This window comes from Eleutherodactylus coqui, chromosome 1, assembly GCF_035609145.1.
Source record: "Eleutherodactylus coqui strain aEleCoq1 chromosome 1, aEleCoq1.hap1, whole genome shotgun sequence".
NCBI lineage: Eukaryota > Metazoa > Chordata > Amphibia > Anura > Eleutherodactylidae > Eleutherodactylus > Eleutherodactylus coqui.
In genome coordinates this window covers 192,536,588-192,556,623 of record NC_089837.1, presented here as the reverse complement: position 1 = coordinate 192,556,623, position 20,036 = coordinate 192,536,588, and the positions used below count along the sequence as shown (strand labels likewise).

General features: G+C 43.6%; 1 protein-coding gene across 1 annotated transcript; it reads left to right on the top strand.

The window, feature by feature from the left end:
* Positions 1-42: 42 nt before the first annotated feature.
* PGM3 (phosphoglucomutase 3) lies at positions 43-14,428 on the top strand. The gene is made up of 13 exons (XM_066604982.1): positions 43-110; positions 1,705-1,909; positions 1,987-2,171; positions 3,613-3,680; positions 5,502-5,635; positions 5,748-5,943; positions 6,942-7,099; positions 9,564-9,647; positions 9,962-10,060; positions 11,176-11,292; positions 12,503-12,625; positions 13,441-13,614; positions 14,142-14,428. The coding sequence occupies exons 2-13, from the start codon at positions 1,706-1,708 to the stop codon at positions 14,229-14,231; spliced, it is 1,632 nt and encodes a 543-aa protein (XP_066461079.1). The 5' UTR covers positions 43-110; position 1,705; the 3' UTR covers positions 14,232-14,428.
* Positions 14,429-20,036: the final 5,608 nt, after the last annotated feature.

Sequence of the window (20,036 nt, the reverse complement as noted above, 5' to 3'; positions counted from 1 at the left end):
ACACGTGGCTGAGTGCCGTCACTCCCTCCCTAGATCCCCGCCCCTCCTGTCCACATCATCTGCTACGTCAGCCGGGGATCGTCATCTTCCTGGCTGGGAAAAGAGAGCAGGTAGGAGGGGATGGGGCTCGGGGTACTGACCTGTATGGAGAAGGGGCAGGTAGAAGAAGATGGGGCTCGTACTATATACAAGGGGTACTGACCTGTATGGAGAAGGGGCAGGTAGAAGAAGATGGGGCTCGTACTATATAGAAGGGGCACTGCCTGTATACTGTATGGAGAAGGGGGCAGGTAGGAGAGGATGGGGCTCGTACTATATAGAAGGGGCACTGACCTGTTTGCTGTATGGAGAAGGGGGCAGGTAGGAGCAGGTGGGGCTTGTACTCTATAGAAGGGGCACTGTCCTGTATGGAGAAGAGGGCAGGCAGGAGAGGATGGGGCTTGTACTCCACAGAAGGGGCACTGTCCTGCATGCTGTATGGAGAAGGGGCAGGTAGAAGAGGATGGGGCTCGTACTATATAGAAGGGGCACTGACCTGTATACTGTATGGAGAAGGGGGCAGGTAGGAGCAGATGGGGCTTGTACTCTATAGAAGGGGCACTGTCCTGTATACTGTATGGAGAAGGGGGAGGTAGAAGAGGATGGGGCTTGTACTATATAGAAGGGGCACTGACCTGTATACTATATGGAGAAAGGGGGAGGTAGGAGAGGATGGGGCTCGTACTATATAGAAGGGGCACTAACCTGTATGCTATATGGAGAAGGGGGCAGGTAGGAGCAGATGGGGCTTGTACTCTATAGAAGGGGCACTGTCCTGTATGGAGAAGGGGCAGGTAGGAGAGGATGGGGCTTGTACTCCACAGAAGGGGCACTGTCCTGCATGCTGTATGGAGAAGGGGCAGGTAGAAGAGGATGGGGCTCGTACTATATGGAAGGGGCATTAACCTGTATGCTATATGGAGAAGGGGGAAGTAGGAGCAGATGTGCTTGTACTCTATAGAAGGGGCACTGTCCTGCATGCTGTATGGAGAAGGGGCAGGTAGGAGAGGATGGGGCTTGTACTCCACAGAAGGGGCACTGTCCTGTATGGAGAAGGGGGCAGGTAGGAGAGGATGGGGCTCCTACTCCACAGAAGGGGCATTGTCCTGTATGGAGAAGGGGGCAGGTAGAAGAGGATGGGGCTCCTACTCCACAGAAGGGGCACTGTCCTGTATGGAGAAGGGGGCAGGTAGGAGAGGATGGGGCTTGTACACCACAGAAGGGGCACTGTCCTGCATACTGTATCGAAAAAGTGGTGGTAGTAGTATTCAAGCATTCCAGTAATCGTTCTCTGTAAACTCACCTTATCACCCCACATGATCCCCGGCCTCTCCTCTTCCATTTACTTGAATGACTATCACTCTACAGGAGTGATCGTGGTCCAATTGAATGAAGTCCTAGGGGCTGGGGATTGTTCCGACTGGCCATCTCCCTTCACAGTAAACATTGAATGATAGTTTTGCTAAAAACCAAGCAACTACAACTAGTGAGCGATTTCTTGCTCTGTGCCCTGTCAATGGTTGCATGTACATGGGTCGATTATTGCTGTAATTCGATGTTTCCAGCAATCATTCGTGTGGTAATCAAGCCTTTTGATAAATGAGCGCACCCAAGAGCTAGTAGGCCTACACATCACTTTGAGAGACTTGTCGATTTCTCTTCCAGGATGCACTTGGAGGCCGTGTTGAGATTATCCGCACACCACTGCAAGCCTGCCGGGCTTACACTTCAGTATGGCACTGCAGGATTTCGTACCAAAGCAGAACACCTGGACCATGTCATGTACCGCATGGGCTTACTAGCTGTGCTTAGGTCAAAGAAGACTAAATCGGTTATTGGAGTTATGGTTACTGCCTCTCATAACCCTGAGGTTAGTGGAAATGGCTGATGTTCAATTCTTTCCCATCATTATTTACCAGATGACCTCATAAAACCATTCCTATGTAGGAAGATAATGGAGTAAAGCTAGTGGATCCCATGGGAGAAATGCTTGTCCAGGAGTGGGAGCTACATGCTACGAATCTGGCGAATGCTGAAGAGCATGAATTACAGACAGTGCTAACCAACATAATCAAGCAGGAGGCCATCAGCATGCAGGTTGAGTCCTGTGTAGCCATTGGAAGAGATACGCGGTAAGCATGGAGAAATGTTTTGGTTATCTTCTGTTCACACTTGTGTAGTGGTTTCCATTAATGACGGAAACCATGACGCATGGGCGGTTCAGTCACATGACTGATATCACTGGCTCCTAACGAACACCATTGAACCACAATCTCATCCGTCAAATATGACGACATCAGAAATGGAGCCTCCAAAGCAGCAAACCTGACTGTAGCAGAGTAGATTACTGGTAACTGATGCCAGTTATACCTTAACTGGCTGATATACCTGGCTTCGCCCCAGTTAATATAGGGCAGGTGCTTACATGTTCGCACGGAAAAGTTTATGAAGTTGTGGTTTCTTCAGAGGAACCGAGGAATAAAAAGTGTGTGTGTGTGTTATATATTAGTGTGTTAGATTTAGAGATGAGCGAACGTACTTGGATAAGCACTACTCGTCCGAGTAATGTGCTTTATCCGAGTACCTCTCTGCTCGTCCTGAAAGATTCGGGACGCGCTGCGGAGCGGGGAGCTGCAGGGGAGAGCGGGGAGGAACGGAGGGGAGATCTTTCTCTCCTTCTCTCCCGCCCGCTCTCCCCTGCTCCCCGCTGCGACTCACCTGTCAGCAGCGGAGCGTCCCGAATCTTTCAGGACGAGCGGCGAGATACTCGGATAAAGCAAATTACTCGGACGAGTAGTGCTTATCGGAGTACGTTCGCTCATCTCTAGTTAGATTCTCCTCAGACTGCATGCTCCATCCCTGCAATCCATGGCCGCTTCCTTATGTACTTTACAGCCTTTCAGTGTATGCGCACTGAGGTCAGTTGTGTTCCCCTCGGTGTATGCGCACTGAGGTCCGTTGTGTCGCCATGTCTGTGAGGGCTTTCCCCTTTATATACGGTATATATGATTTGTGTGATATATAATTTTTTCTTCCCAAGAGCTACTGATTATTGCTGCTTCCCCTTTATATACAGCATGTCTGTCGGGTTTCTTGTACTGTAGCAGAATTCTGTTCACAGGTTTATGTATCAGGTAACCTGTATGGTGGTATGAGGCTGTGTGGCGGTACACAGAATTCTACCATTGAGCTGCAGGGGCTCATGTCCGCTGTACCTTCTCCACTAAATGCACAACTACAGTGTTTTTGCTGTATGAGTCATATGAAGAAAACCTCCCATAATCCTTCATATGAAATTGGAGGTAAAGTAAGGCCCCTTTTACCTCCATGGGCGCCCCATTACTGCTCCATACAAAGTGGAGTTGGTGTGTTTTAAGGCCTTTTCTTCAGCTGGACTAACTAGCCCTTTCCTGACAGCCAGTACTGGGACTACATTGTCAACTCTAGCTAATCTGGCCTTTGCTCTTTGCTTGGTAGACTTATTTATGCAATTGCTAATGTTTTGTAAAATATATTTAATACTAAAAATTCTGTTTGTCCAGTCACTTATCGGGTACCTACTTGTATCTGCAGGCCAAGCAGCGAAAACCTTTCCCTTGCAGTTCTTGATGGAGTGATTGCTCTGGAATCCAAGTACCAAGGTATGATGCATGATGCACTGGTTATGGTTTATAGGTTCCCTATGTCTGGTGGAACTAGAAGACATTCTAGAACCTGGACCTGGAAAGGGACCACGTAGGAGATTGTCTGACTACAAGGGCAGCAGGCATAGGATCTGTTACTCCTTCAACAGTGGAGCAAAGTAAGGCCGCCTGCACACGGGGGGATTTGCATTGCGGAATCCGGAGCGGGGCGTCTGCCTCCAGATTCCGCAGCAAATGCCAGCTATAGCATGCTATGGCAAAAGCAATTTACTCTACACGAGTGGTAATCAATTGCAATTTTTACGCTCGTGGAGGAGAAATCACAGCATGCTGCGATTCTGTGCGGCTTCTGTGCGGCAGTCTTCTATTGATGTCAATGGAAGCCATCCGCCCTGCAACCCTTCTGCAATCAGCATTGCAAAAGTCGCAGGATCAGTATCATCGCCTAGCAACAATACGGCATAATCTTTGGTGCGCATCTGCAGCACAGATTGTGAAGACTGCAGACAGGTACGTGTGGGTCCCTGGCAGGGCACAGAGTCAGATTTCGCTGCAGGATCCCGCATGAGGCATCCGACCAAACCGTGTGCAGGCAGCCTAAGTGAAGGGAGGGGAGAGGCAGACTGAAAAGGTATGCAGTGCACTAATGCTGTATTCACACGGGTGAGTGCATGTTTTTTTTTTTCAGTGCAAAACTAACCATTTGTCATGTGAGTTCATGTATTTTCATGGCACATTTTTTGGGCTCTGTATGTCCTGTTCTTTTTTTGCTTTATGTGGTCCTTATAGTAACCTGCATTAAAATTGCATGGCATGTGATAGCGATGCGTTTTTTTTATTTTTTTACCTTCCAATGGAAAATAATGAAGAATTGCACGAATTATGACACAGTGATTTTTCTAATTCAATCTATCGGTCCAAGAGAAATAAGGGTTGTGTGAATTAACTCCTTCAAATGAATGGGTTCTTTCCTGTGCGAGCTCTGTGTATCTTAAAATCAGACAGAACTGAATGTGTGAATACACACTCAGAGAAAGAGGGTGCAGGGGACTAAACCATGCAAGGTAAATCCCATAAAATCATCCTAGCCTAACTATTTGCTAGGCTTACTTTCAGGTTTTGCTATGGGCCATGCAAATATCTGTAACCTGTCGCTGCAAAGGGAAAAATGAACTAAAATATCACTGCCAGCGGCCATATTTACCTGTGTACCAATAGAATAATATACAAGGGCAGGTGCAACCACCACTTCCCAGCAGAATACAGGGGCAGACTGCTGTATGGAGGAGCATTGCACAAATGCAAGTTACTGATGAGTAACCACTCGCACGCCTACTGCATATAGGGTGGGGGGGGGGGGGATGCTTAGTATACTTGTACATGGATAAGGCATTCAAAGGTTGTCAAGTTCCATTGATGTGTATATCTAGAACACCATTGTGCAGATTATTGCAGGTCATCGACAGTGATTCCTCTATTTTACCAAGTCGATTGATCCTTGGATTGTGCTGCTACATCTAGCCACTCAAAGATCAATCCCTCTGAGCTCCTCCAAGACTAGAGAAATGCATAAAACAAACTGATCTGGAAACTGTATCTTGGTTTTCTTGACTCCAGCACTGGGAAGAGGTGACCATCTCCTCTGCCACTGAACTACAAGTGCTGGTGGAGCTCTTCAGTACACTTTATGTGGGGGACACAGCAAAACGGGGGATTAAGGGATTTCTTTTATTAGGTCACTCTATTGAATAATTCCAATGTTTCACTCTATGTCCAGCAAACGTCTTATTGCAGCACTCGGTGTTAATGTCTTTCCAGATTATGGCTTGGTGACGACACCGCAGCTGCATTATGTTGTTTGTTGCCGGAATACAGATGGAAGATACGGGGAACCAACTGTTGAAGGATATTACCAAAAACTATCACAAGCATTTAAGGATTTAGTGGAACAGGTACCAACTCCACTTCCATCAGACAACTCATGACTGATATTGCTAAACAATAAAATCTATTGAATTGCTGATCAAGTAAAACATAACTTCAGTTCAACTTTTTTGTCTTTAGTCTCCTGACTGTGGAGCAGAACAGAGGTGCTTGAGCATAGATGGAGCGAACGGCATTGGTGCTTTGAAGGTAAAGGAGATGGAAGAACATCTTCAGCCCATACTCCTCTTACAGCTGTTTAACGATGGCTCTAAAGGCAAATTAAACCATGCGTGCGGAGCAGACTATGTGAAGGTGCAGCAGAAACCACCCGAAGGTAAATCAAGCTGTTCCAAGTTCACATTGTGTGTCTAAAGACCGTGACCTCCTGAGTTACTATTGACACTTTAGGGTCATGGGCTTTAAATTGATTGACAGGCCTTACTGGACTCCCAAACAACAAATCTGCCAAATTCTATAGTGATCTATTCTGTATTTCCACGTGGCTACATAATTAGCGGATTTGCTGTGGTAGCAGTAATGACAGTCTAATCATTAAAGATGCCACAAACGGAAAATTCAGTGTTCAAATTTCTTATTGTTGACCCTTATTTCCCTGGTTTAGTAAGGGAGGCAGTGGATCCATACAGTATCTTAGCCCCCACTGACTGATATGGGAGGCTTCTTCTCATCACATTTACAGAACTGTGCAAAGGTTTTAGGCAGGTGTGTGGAAAAATACTGCAAAGTAAGAATGCTTTAAAAAATAAAAGGCGTCTGTTTGGCTACAAATTTATTCAGCAGGAGGACAACGACCCCAAAACATCCAAATGTTGTTAAGAACTATCTTTAGTGTAAAGAAGAACAAAGAGTGTTCACACCAAATATTGATTTGATTTAGATTTCTCTTTTGTTCATTCACTTTGTATTTTTTATTTAACAAAAAAACTATTCACTTCTATATTTAAAAGCATTCTTGCTTTTTATTTTTTTTCCACACCTGCCTAAAACTTTTGCATAGTTCTGTATCTAATGGCAGTCTGTTTACTACTCCATTTCTAACTAATTCTAACTAATGAAATCCAAGCAAAACGTCTTCACAACCAGCACTGCATACATCACATATTTGGTGAACCTACTGTCTAGATTTGTAAGCCTTCTACAGATTGCTAGTGGTGGCTGGAAGTCCCACCTATGGTATGGGTCTCTAGCAGGGTAAACTGTCTGTCTAGTTTGCGTCAAGTACATTTAATTGTAGCTTCTGCCTTGTGTCTGTAGTTTTTGTCCCGTATGTCTCACTGTAAATGCATATTCTTCCTGCTTCTGTGACTTTAGGTATTGATATGAAGCCTGGTGAGCGATGCTGTTCATTTGATGGTGATGCTGACCGTATCGTTTACTACTACAAGGACTGTGATGACCGCTTCCACCTTCTAGATGGAGATAAGATTGCCACGCTGATAAGCACTTTTATTAAAGGACTCTTAGTGAAGGTGATACATGTGTGACCAGTGTCTTTACTATAAATGAAGAGCAAATATAGAAGTAGCATCACTTAACCTTTTTCTTAGAATGGTAGAGTTGGAAGGGACCTCCAGGGTCATCAGGTCCAACCCCCTGCTCAATGCAGGATCACTAAATTATCTTAGACAGATATTTGTCCAGCCTTTGTTTGAACACTTCCATTGAAGGAGAACTCGCCACCTCCCGTGGTAACCTGTTCCACTCATTGATCCGCTCACTATCTAATATGTAATTTGAGCCTCCTCCCTTTCAGTTTCATCCCATTGCTTCTAACCTTTCCTTGTGCAAATGAGAATAGGGCTGATCCCACCGCACTGTGACAGCCCTTCAGATAGTTGTAGACAGCTATTAAGTCTCTCAGCCTTCTTTTTTGCAAGCTAAACATTTTCAGATCCTTTAAAGGGGGTTGTCATTAAAAAACTCTCCTGTCTCCTGCAGTCCCGGGGAGGGGGAGGGGGTCACCTCACCACAAGCCAGATGATTCTTCTGCTTCCTGTGACGTTACATACATACATTCACAGACCGTCTCCTTCCTGCCCAGCAATGTATGTAGCGTCACTAGTTCACAGCCTAGTAGGGAGCACCGAACTATTGCACAAACTGCTCCTGTCCGCTGTCTCTGCAATAGATCAGCATTTCTTCCTAGCCAGTGAACACTACGTCACAGGGACGTGACTTTCACTGACCTGCCAGATAAAATGTGAGGAATGCATGCTTCATAACAAGAGGATCCAGACTGCTTGTGGTGAGCTGACACAGGGGACTGGTTAAGATCAGTGAGGAGAAGATGTGGTAAGGAGTCTGCCTGTGGAAGAATAAGTGAGTATAGAATTTTTTTTTTCCCTAACAAACCCCATTCCTTCTATTATGTTACACTTTGGTCCAAATAAGTAATTTTCATGTTTTGTTTTTTTCTAAGCTGATCGGGTGCTGTTTTGCGTGTATTTTCTTCTGTTGAGGACTTTGCACCTTTTAAAAGGATTGGTTCAAACAGCTGACCCTGATAATGTTATGCAAGCTTACTACCCAGCGCATTTAATAAATTGCCACTAGCAAATATAGCTCAATTCTTCTACATCCACCTTATTAATGCAGAACTATTATTGAAGTTATTGCACTTATTTAATAACTCAAAAGACGAATTAAAAAACAAGGAACTCACCCAGTCAGTGTATGTTCAATACCTGCTTAGTAAGGTTGGTATTGAAGGTATACTGACTGGAAAGTTTTACTTGTACACTCTTTGCTTGATTTTTAAATTTTTTTATTTATATATTCTTAACCCTACAAGTTGTCATTTTTTTTTTTTTTTTTTTTAAACTCTGCCTTCAGTTCCATCTCAGGCAGATATACAAATGCTTAGGGTTGGAGTGATTAGATGAACGGTTTTGCCAAATGAGGCTCTAAAAGCGGTTCTTCTCTTGGCCTATAAAGTCTCTCAGACGTCTCTACAACACAATCAAATAGATTTCACACATACGACAAAGTTTGAGAGGGGCACGTTATTGGAATGTGAAGCTCGATTGTTGAATAGACAAACTGCCCGCCACCTGGGCTGTTCTGAGCAGACTGTTAGGAGGTGTTGGGACCAGTGGATGCTTGAGGGCACACAAGGTGACCGGGCTCAGGACGTCCCGACAGACCACCAGTAGAGAGGATTCTTTGATAAACACGAGCAGCTCCAACTATTTTGTCTGCCATCCATAGACAGGTGACTCCATTGGTACAGGCTCCTGTGTCTGTCGGAACCAATTCTAGGCGCTTGAGTGAAGGACATTTGGTCTCATGGCACCCATTATTTGTATTGCCTCTGACATCTGCCATTGCCTATTTATTAATGCAATAACCTTGCTAAACGTTTTGTTTTAATAAGGTGGATTTAGCAGAATTGTGCTCTATTTGCTAACGACAATTTAACATGATGCGAATCCTATAAAAGGATCCTACAATTGAGTGAAATACTACACCAAAGGGGTGCAGCGTACCCTGATTTTGCTTTCTCTCAGATTGATTGTGGGGCTTTCTGGGAGAAGCTATGAATATTTATAGACCATACACATAGATGAGTACTTCTTGCATAAGATATCCAGGATGTGACCCTCAGTGCATCTACCCCTGGTTTGCATATCATACAGTTGCACCCTGTCCTTTCATTACCTAAGATATTAGAATACAAAACACCTTTAAAATACCCGTATGATTACATGGGATGCAGAACCTCTTTCTGAAATAAAAGTGTAAATCAAGACCCGACGCATTAGCCTGCAAGCGGGCAGTGCCTAAACTACCGTGCGTGTATACCCTAGCTTGTATCATAATGTAGACTAGTTCTATACGACATATATAGTTTTAGAAAATTACGTTTTTGCCATGTGTTGTGGTGTTTACAATTGAATATCATTGTATGTAATGTTATCTGTTTTGCTACTGCAGGTTGATTTGAAGCTTAATATGGGAGTTGTGCAGACAGCCTATGCAAATGGCAGCTCCACTCGGTACTTGGAAAACATTATGAAGGTACATGGAACTATTACTTTTGTTATATTGTTTGATCATAGATTTACAGATATGACTTATTTATAAAATATTACTGAGAAAGTAGTTACAGAAAGTACAGAAGAAAATCTATATGGGATAATATAATTGTGTAACTGGGTTCGGAGGTTCCATCAAAATGTGTCTTCTGGCACCTGTGACGGACTACCGGAGCATGTATAGAAACTGTGTGAATGCTCCCTTGTGTCAAAAATATGCAAATATAAAATATCTGATTCTTTTTTTTTAAGAAGTCTTTATGCTTTTTTTTTTCTTTCCTCCTTAAACTGCTCCAGGTTCCTGTATACTGTGCAAAAACTGGTGTAAAGCACCTCCATCATAAGGCACAAGAGTTTGATATCGGAGTTTATTTTGAAGCAAACGGTCACGGAACAGTAAGTATAATGATAAGCAAAATTGTGTTGCTCATTAAAGAACAGTGTTTCAAATGTATTGATGGATGTAATTATGCTTTGCAGCCAATGCCAAGTTGGGTCCGGCCTAGGAAAATGCTGTTCCCCCTTACTTTTTTAACAGTTTGGGAAACAGGACAATCTATAGTACAAGTAGGAATAAGAGCTCACTCACACAGGCGTATGTGTTTCGGGTATTGCGCGCAAATTTTAACAGGTGTTTAAAAAGTAAAAAAAAAAGCAATGCACATCAAATACACAAGCATTTTTGCTGCGTATGTTATATATATTTATATAGCTATACTTCTAAAACCTAAGCCACTGCATGGGAAATGCATGCTCTATTCTATGTAAAGGAGGACTTGCTGGTGGCTTTCTATGCAGTAACCTTTTTATATAAGGGGAGTCCTGGCAATGTAAACAAAGCCAACGACCAACGAGAATTTGTTTGTCGGCAACTTTATGCAGACTGAGAAATCATCGTTCATTCATTTAGTTCTGACTAAAACACGCTATTTTCTGTATTAATAAAGAAGTTATCAATTAACGTTACTTAACGATAACACAGAAAAGAGTATAGATGGCTGCAGGGCATGCTGGGAGGACATGAAGTGGAAGATCATGCTTGACTTCTGCGGTGAGTCAGGCAATTAGCAAGCTGGCAGTCGAACTTCGTGTTTTTTGGCTCACATTTGGTAAAATGTTTATTTTGGGGTTGGTGGGGACAGTCCGTTTTTAAAATAAAACCTCAAGATTGTGGAGCGAGATCCTCTTGAAGACACCAGTACGATGCACAAGACTGTTGCTGTAATCAAGAGTTGATTATACACTATGGGCGAGTACATTGTGGGATTGTTATGGAATTCTGGATGCAGAATTCGTATGGAAATTCTGCAGCAATGTAAGTGAGTGGAAACCATCAGCAGCAGAAGAGTTATACTGCAGGGGTTGAGAGCCGCAGCATGCTCTATTTGTTGCAGAAATGGCGCTGATTTTCACAGTAGAATGGCCTCATCGCACTGCAGTGAGTGAACGCCGCTGGGGATTTTCTCTGCAATGTCTGCACATAACACTAATATACTGTGGAAATTTTACAGGTACTGTTCAGTAAAACGGCTGAAGAGCAGATTAGACAGCTGACCAATATGGGAGCCAGTGAAGAAATAAGAAAAGCTGCTCAGATGCTTGAAAATGTCATCAATCTGATTAATCAGGTAAGAAAGATTTGGGTGGCGTTTAATTTCTGTAGATCCAACTAATAGCGGTCCGTTCACACAGCGCTGACCTGCTGCATTTTTACAGAGAGTAAACTGTATAGATAAATGGTTCCCAGAGTGGTCTATATGGACCCCCCCCCCCCCCCCCCCCCCCGGTGTCGATTTTTGACTTGCTGGGGGGGTCCCTGTGAGCTATAAATGGGGGTCTACGTGAGCAGATCCCATATAAGCAGATCATCAGCATTTAGGTGTTCTGTAAATGACATAATACCTCACACAGATTGTGTACATAATACTTATAATAAACTATTTTATGAAATATCAGAGGTGAGTCATTTCTATGTAGAGTTCGCGCAAAACTTCTTGGGCTCTGGCGATAGACAACACAGACTTGCGCAGTAGCTAGTTTACTTATAAAGTTTCTACTGCTCATCGTTTTTACGTGATCCGCCAGAGCCCAAGAAGCTTTACGCTAACTATAGCCATCTGCGTAGTGGTGTGCTATGTTCATGTGCCGGTTCTTACAAGTTTTCATACCAGCAGCAATGCATTGCGCTCGTACCTGTCACTTATCCTGCATTATGGACTATCGTAAGAAAGTTTTTGATGGCTTTTCCATCTTCATACCTCACGGAAAGGGGTTTTTGCACAGTCACCAATCTTACGGAAAAAAAAAAAATCACGGGAGGTGGAGAGTTGAGACTAGACCTCACTAATGTGAAGCCAAATATTGAACAGCTGCTAATGGAGGGATGAGCCTGATGCTCCGATAACAGCATTATTTGTGTAGTAATTTTATGTAAGAATTTTACTAGGTTCTGATTTTTTATTTTTTTTTTTTATCCCAAATCCAAATATTTACTTGCATTTTGGGTCTTTTCAATAAAGATCTGAATAAAAAAATTCTCTGTTAGGTTTTTTTTGCAGAGTAGACAATTCAAAGTGAGCAGCACTGTCAGCTGGGAAAAAACCCACTTAAAAATAAATAACTCTTAGCAATTGGCGCCAATTTATTCTGCTGCGCGTTCAGGAAATTTTTATTGGCAAGTGGTCTATGGGGTAAAAAATTTGGGAACCTCTGGTATAGACAGAAGCACACCCTCAGCGGATTATCCAACGTCTATGGAACGCATGCTAGAAACTAAGGAGCACTTGGGATTTACGCAATTTTTTTCAAACTTGTTTTGCTGAAATCTTGTGTTTGCAGACGGTGGGAGATGCCATCTCGGACATGTTGGTCATCGAAGCCATCCTGTTCCTCAAGAATCTTACTGTACAGAAGTGGGATGAAATGTATACCGACCTCCCAAATCGCCAGCTGAAAGTAACGGTTAGTGGGTCATGCAGGTGCTCTGTATTAATTCTGGAAAAGGCATGTGGGATGAGAACTGTTTAATATTCCCCAGCAATGGCTGCTTAGACTGTGTTCACACCTGCGTTGGAGCCTCTATCATAGTTTGGTCAAAATTCCAGAAAAAATACTGCAGCATGCAGTCTTGTTTTTCCCTTTAAAATCACAGACTCTATGACAAGAACCTAACAAACCCTGTTAGTCAGTGAGGTCCTACACTTTTCCACTGTAGCTGGGTCATCCATAGGAGCCCCAATTACAGGGGAAAACATCCCCTGCAGTGATAGTAGGCAATAACAAAGCTGATCTGGATCTGCTATGATCCTGTAGCCCTGCCTTGGCAGGGGTCACGTGTTTGTCGGGTCTAATAGTGGAAGTAACACTTCTGATTTCTATCTTCACTACATAGCACTCAATGTACTTCTGCCTTGCCCTTCAGGTCCTTGGCTGTGACCAACAGCCAAGGAACAGACCCGCTCCAGCTAAATTGCAAGAGCTTTAATCTCGTGCTATATTTTTACTATTGGCTGGAATGAAAGCCCAGGACCAAGCCCTTTAAATTTACTGTTTCGTCCTTAAGGGGTTAAATAAAACAAGCTGGACAGCAGCTGCTAACTTCCAATCACATAGACTATAGTAGGGATAATGCTGTGTGAAGCCCTGACATTACCATTAGTATTACCCACTGGGCTATTGATGGGGCATAAGTTGTTTGTAGGTTGCAGTGTATTGCCTTGTGCCACTTTTTCTACATCGTGAAGAATCTTCCTAAAATCATTTTCTTTGCTGTACAGGTTTCAGATAGAAAAGTAATAGACACAACTGATGCCGAGAGACGTACTGTAAAACCACCAGGACTGCAGGAGAAGATTGATGAACTTGTCAAGAGTTACAATCTGGCCAGATCCTTTGTGCGTCCTTCAGGGACTGAGGATGTAGTCCGTGTATATGCTGAGGCAGACACCCAGGTGAGACCTACTTCCAAACCAACAAGAGCGGAGCTAGATACACATAACTGGTGCCCAGCTAGTAATACAACTACACTAGAATACACATCATTTCCAGTATGGCCTTTGCATATAACTTGAGTAAGAATATTTAATTGCACACATCAGGGTTCTTCTGTTGGAGCATTTAGTATGTCTTGTATATTTAATAATGTATTTCACTTTATCTTCAGTCATCACTATCTGACTCCAAGGGACCTTTCGCATGGGATCGACTATTCAGCCCCCAAATCTGCAGTGCTGCACATTTTGATGCAAAATTGGAAATATCAGAATTCTGCTGCAATTTCATATTAAAATCAGCAGTGCAGAATTCTAGGACGGCACATTCTGCAACAGTGTTGCTGAATATTCTGTCCCGTGTGAAAGGTCCCTGTGGAACGATTGAAACTTTGTGTGTAGTGTTAATACATGACTCCTAGTAACTGTTAGTCCGGCCATGATCTAACTCTGCCCATAAAGCTGCTTCTCTTACTTTGTGTTGACAGGAAAATGCAGATGCCTTGGCACATGCGGTGAGCTTGGCAGTCTATCACCTTGCAGGAGGAGTTGGAGATCTACCAAGACCTTTAAGATGAAGTGCCATTGAGTAGACTGCATGCTGCTTGTACAGACTGCTTAGAATTTTATAATGTTCTATGAAACTGGAATTTTCTATTGTAAAAGGTTTATAATTAGGGTGCTATAGCTCAGATCTATAAGACAGTAGTTATTTGTTATACGATGCCTTGAAGGATAAGTTGTCAAATCTTATTTGTAATTACATTATTTTGCTATTTGCTCTAACTTGTGTATTTTTTAAATTGTAAGTCTTTACATTTTTTACCTGTTCATGTCACTACACAGTCACTGACCCCCCGTGGCGGACTTCAGTTTGAATTGTTTGTTTTGGGGGGAGATTTGAAAGAAAAAGAAATGTAGTGAAATGGGCTTCTACAGGAATAGCATGAGAATACTATGTGCTGAGCATATTGCTCCCTGGCATTCGGCCACTTTCCGTGCAGAGACGCCCAATGATTGCACGTAGGGTGCCAATGAAAGGAGGCGTGACGGGGGCGGGGCTAAGTTACGAGAATTAGCCCCGCCCCCATCCCGGCTCTCCCCATTGCAAATTGTGCAGAGGGGCGGAGAGGAGGCAGAGAGGGGGCGAGAGCTCAGTTCCTGCTCCTGGCTCTTCCTTCCCCCCGCAGATGAGGACGACGTATATCGGCTCGGCGTGAAAACCGAGCCGATATACGTTCGTGGGAATGCAGCCTTAGGCCCATTTACATGCAAAGACAATCTTCAAACAATTGAAAGATTGACAGTTTTAGCAATCATTTTGTATAAAGTGTTAATGAAGATTAGTGTCCATTATCAGTTTCACTTGCATGTAAAAGGGCCTCCAGGAGCTGTTTGCGGAGCGCAGCATGTGGTCTGAGCTGTGCCCACAGCTCCATTGTTCTCGCACAGGCTGTCAGCAGAATACAATGTAATCTCTGACTCCCGTGGAGAACACAGCATGTGGTTCGTGTTCTCTCCTCTCGATTTTTAAGATCACCTTAAAAATCCTTGTTCAGCTGAAAATTAAACACTGGCAGTTTTTACATGCAATGATTTATTCCAATTGGAATAATCCCTGGAACAATAACCCTTCTGAAGTTCTTAATGATAACATCTCTCAAGAAAGGCAGCTAGCTAAGTGCCTCTTGTTCTTTTTTTAATGAGTTTACCATCACTACCTCCTCAGGAAGAGTTCCACAGTCTCACTTCTCTTACAGTAATGAACCCCCTTCTATGTTGGTGATGAAACCTTCTTTCCTCTAGATGTAGAAGGCGTCTCCTTGTTACAGCCCTGCATATAAACAGATGATAGGAGAGATCTCTGTATTGACCCCTGATGTATTTATACATGGCTAAGGGGTGACCTAATAACTGTCTGTTTGGGTTTTTTAATTTAGGAAGAAAAAAAATTTTTTAGAAAACCTCTCTAGGTATTGTAGTCCACCCAGTTCATTTATTACTTTTATCTTTTAGCTTTGTACCTGCTCAAGCTCTGCTAGGTCCTTCTTGAGTACCACTGCCCAAAACGGTCTTCAATATCCCATGTCTGGTCTGACTAGTGATTTATAAAGAGGAAGAACAATGTTCTGGCCATGTAACCCTAAACCTCTGTTTTTGATCCTATTTGCCTTGGCAGCAGCTGCCTGACGCTGGTTACTCCAGTTTAGCTTATAGTTAACTAAAATGCCCAAGCCCTTTTCCATGTCGGTGATTCACTTTTCTGCGCCCAACTTATCCAGGTCAATTTGCATTGTGTCCTTTTGTGTTAATTTCTTTACGTAGTTTTGTATCCTCTCCAAATATTGCAATTTTACTGTACAAAAATTCTACCAGGTCATCAATAAGTCTATTAAAAGAATAGGGCCCAAAACAACCACGGCAAAGTGGGTCCCTAAATGTTTGACAACCGATCAGAAAAGTATGCGAGTGAAAACTTCCCAGTCCATTTTGTCAGCGTTTCTGGACTGATAAGAACTTTCTGGATCGACTGGTCACTATGGATGAGACCTGGATTCATTTGTATGACCCTGAAACCAAGGAGCAGTCAAAAAAGTGGAGGCACAATGGTTCTCGCCCAAAGAAGTTCAGCCACTAAGGTGATGGTGTCTGTGTTCTGGGCTAAGGAGGGAGTGCTGCTAGTGGACTACCTTTAAAATGGTTCCACCATCAATGCAAGGTATTACATTGGACTTTTGGACCAATTGAAGGCAGCTCTGAAGGCCAAAAGGTGCAGCAAGCTGTCCAAATGAATCTTGTTCCTGCAAGACTACACCTCTGCTCACACTGCAAAACTGGTGGAGCTAGGCTTCCAGCTGGTTGACCACCCACCTTATTCACCAGATCTAGCTCCCTCTGACTATCATTTGTTTCTAAACCTGAAGAAACACCTCAAGGGTACCAAATTTCACACCATTTCTGATGCCATAGCTACTACGGATTACTGGTTTGAGACACAACAGAAATCCTTCTTTTTGCAAGGCTTACAGAACTTGGAATACCGATGTAAGAAGTGTGTTGACATCAGTAGAGAGTATGTGGAATAAATGTAAAGTTTCATCTTCCTATCTCGTTTCTTTCTGGGTAAAGCCAAAGACTTATCAGCACCTCCTCCTGGATGAGCAAGATCCTGGAGGGCCTCATACTAAAATCAATTTAGCATTAACTATATATCTCTAGCTTCTGACAGATATGACCACACTGGCTTAGACTATTCCTGGATAAAGCATCATGGGACAGTTAGTTTTAGAAAGCAGGTACTCTAATTCTTCAGTGCAGAAGGTGGAAAAAAGCTGGATTATTCTATTCTTAAAAAAAAAAAAAAAAAAAAAAGGTTAAAGGTGGCGTTGGAGAGAGTAGTGCTAGTGCCATTTTACATTGGTTAACTGTTTGGTGCTTAACAGTCGTCCTGGTGCTAATCACTCCTGTGCTTTCACAGAACAGCGCTGATTGCTCAGTGATTTGTAGGTGGAACTGGCCATAGATCGCTTCCACTCACGGTAAACGGGCAGTTCTTTAGAGTAGAACAACTGCTGTTTACACGGGAGAATAGACATTTGATTTTTATGCCTGCAAAAACGGAGTGAAGAACGATAAGCGAACAAATTCTTGTTGCGTTTAGTAGCTGTCAACATTTACACTGAGTGATTATCTTCCGATTCACGCAAACTAGCCAAAATCTGAGCGTTAATTGCTCTGTGTAAAAGGGCCTTTATAGTGTGGGCCAAGTTATGGGGGAGGCAGCAATGATTGCTTAGCTCCTTGTATACATCATTTAAAGATGAACTTCTGGAGGACATGTATCTTAAAAGCCCTAAGAGCACTTTAATTGCTATTAAAAGAATCAGTGATGGCACTTCTTTAGGGTGCCTTCACACAGCCTATGAACCTTTGCAATTTCTTGAAGAAAAGCCACAGTATAAGCCAAGTGGATGAGATATTAAAAGAAATACCTACAATGTGTGGAAAAATTCTGCACAAAATTTGCATAATAATTGAAATACACTGTGAATTTTAAAAATATGCAGTATATCAATTTATGCTGCTGGTCTTGACTATGGACTTTAACCTTTGATGTAAAGGCTAAAATGCTGGCAAATCCACACCTTGTGAATATACTTCTTAGGGCTCCTTCACATGGGTGATCACCATATGGGGCTGTGAATCCTGCCTCCATGTTGCACTCCCCACCATGTGAAATACAAAGGGATGTGAGGTGTTTTCATGAGCAACAAACCCTAGCATCAAAGCCAAGGATCCTGTGCTGTGGCGGTCACAGCTGCGTTGGAGGATCGCAGAGTTTCTACCATTGCTTTCAATGGGGCTGGTGTTGCTGCCATCGGCCCCATTGAAAACAATGGGCCTACAATGAAAGATCACGCAACAAGATAGAACATGCGGCGGGTTTTTTTCTTTTCCCCCACATCCTGGTGCCATGCAGGAAAACATCGCACCTGTGTGTGAACCCATTCAAAAGAATATGGTTCATATTTGTGCGTCTCAAAACGCACAAATCTCAGACGATTTTATTGCCCGTGTGAAGCCGGCCTTAGGGTGATTTCACACACAGATTTTGGACCAATTTTTCATTGGTATCAGAAGGAATGGGAAATATAAAAAGGAAAGGATTTCTACTTCTCCTTTTAAGGGCTCCTGCACATGGCCGGATTTGATTAGCAAAATCTGGGGCCGGCGGCTGCCCCGGACTATGCAGCAAATACCGCCCATAGCCTCTTATGGAGAACTGCTGCTTCCTGCATATGAGCGTAAATTTCTGCTTGTGGCAGAAAAATCACAGCATGCTCCATTCTGTGTGGTTTTCTGCACCGACTGCTTCCATTGAGGTCAATTGAAGCCGTCCATCCCGTGTCCCTTCCACAGGGAGTACTGCAGAAGGGTTGTGGGATCCACGTCATTCACTTGCGACGGCGTGGCTTTATCTGTACTGCGCGTGTGCGCTGGATGGCGCTCCTGCATTTAGAAAAAGAAGAATCCGGACAGGTGTGTGAGGTCACGGGCTGGGCACAGGGTAGGATCCCGCGGCTGGATCCCGCTTACCGGATCTGACCCTGTCGTGTGCAGGAGGCCCTTAGTGGATCCACTTCTTTTTTTTTGACTCAAACAATGGCATCAAGAACTACAGTGGAGATTTTCCCCATAGCACTGTATGAAACCGCCCTCATGTTGATGCCCTGGATTTTCAGCAAGCAGCATTTTACAGTACAGGCAACATGGCTGAGAACTCAAGAAATCTCATCCACACACTGAGGAAATAAATTCGCTCTGTAAGGCTGAATACACACGGGCGAAAATTCCCTGTTGAGATTTCGTGTGGAAATTCCGCTGCTACACCCTGCCATAGGAATGCATTAGTTTATGCAATCCCAGGCAGACAGCCATGATTTGACCACATGAAAAATCACACAAGGGTATGTCCTATTTCAGCGAGACCCTCGCGCTGACGTGCCGGCTCTACACTGCGCATGTGGGGCTGTGCGCCAGCCAGCACATTGTAGAGCAGAGAGAGAAGATGCCGGACGGGTAAGCGAGAGGTCAATGCAGGGACATGGGTCGCATCCTGCTGTGTGAATCTCACAGTCTGAATCTGACCTGGCCGTCTGCATTCACCCTAAATTGCCCTGCAGTGCAGGTTATAGATTTGCGGCATGCCAGTTTATGCTGCAAATTTTCACCAACTATCACGGCTGCTCCTCATTCCATCCTGATGAAGCAGTTAACTCCTTGTTAACCAGTAGAAACACTCCCCGAGTCTCCGACACATCTGCTGGTGACTTTGCTATTGAAGACTTGACTGAGGACGTTGAAAAAAAGGGGGGGGGGGGGGTTAGTGTGCCAGTTTCCAGTGACTTCATGAATAAAGGAATGATCTTTGGGGCTAAGGTGGTATATTACACAGGGCCCTAGTGGGATCATATGTGTGCGTCAGATACTGAACAATGTGCACACATTTAACCCCTTCAACGCTGGAATGCTATGCCACTTTTTGCAAAAATAAGGAAAGTGGGTATTCTTTATTAACCGGGGCTCTCAATAACCTTATTAAGGAATCAAGTGTGTCTGTAATACAGGGGAGATATTAACCCTTTACGATCTGAACACCGAATATATGATGTGATTATTTCTGGGCAACAACACATAGTGCTATTACCTAAACCTATACTAGTAACATTAAATCTCGGTTTGGTCCTTTCCCCATTTTACACCCTAGCGAGAGGGGGATTTGCATGAGAAAACTGTGAGACTAAATATCTAATACTCATCCTTTGCATCTTCCCCTGGGGAATCTTGATTACAACCAATGGGTGCACGTCTAGGCGGCTGAG

Bases quoted from the DNA above. Each gene is read 5' to 3' on its own strand.
- PGM3 (XM_066604982.1), top strand. From the start codon at position 1,706: ATGCACTTGGAGGCCGTGTTGAGATTATCCGCACACCACTGCAAGCCT. The intron at 11,293-12,502 runs GTAAGAAAGATT...TTGTGTTTGCAG, and splicing joins TCATCAATCTGATTAATCAG to ACGGTGGGAGATGCCATCTC. The intron at 12,626-13,440 runs GTTAGTGGGTCA...TTTGCTGTACAG, and splicing joins ATCGCCAGCTGAAAGTAACG to GTTTCAGATAGAAAAGTAAT.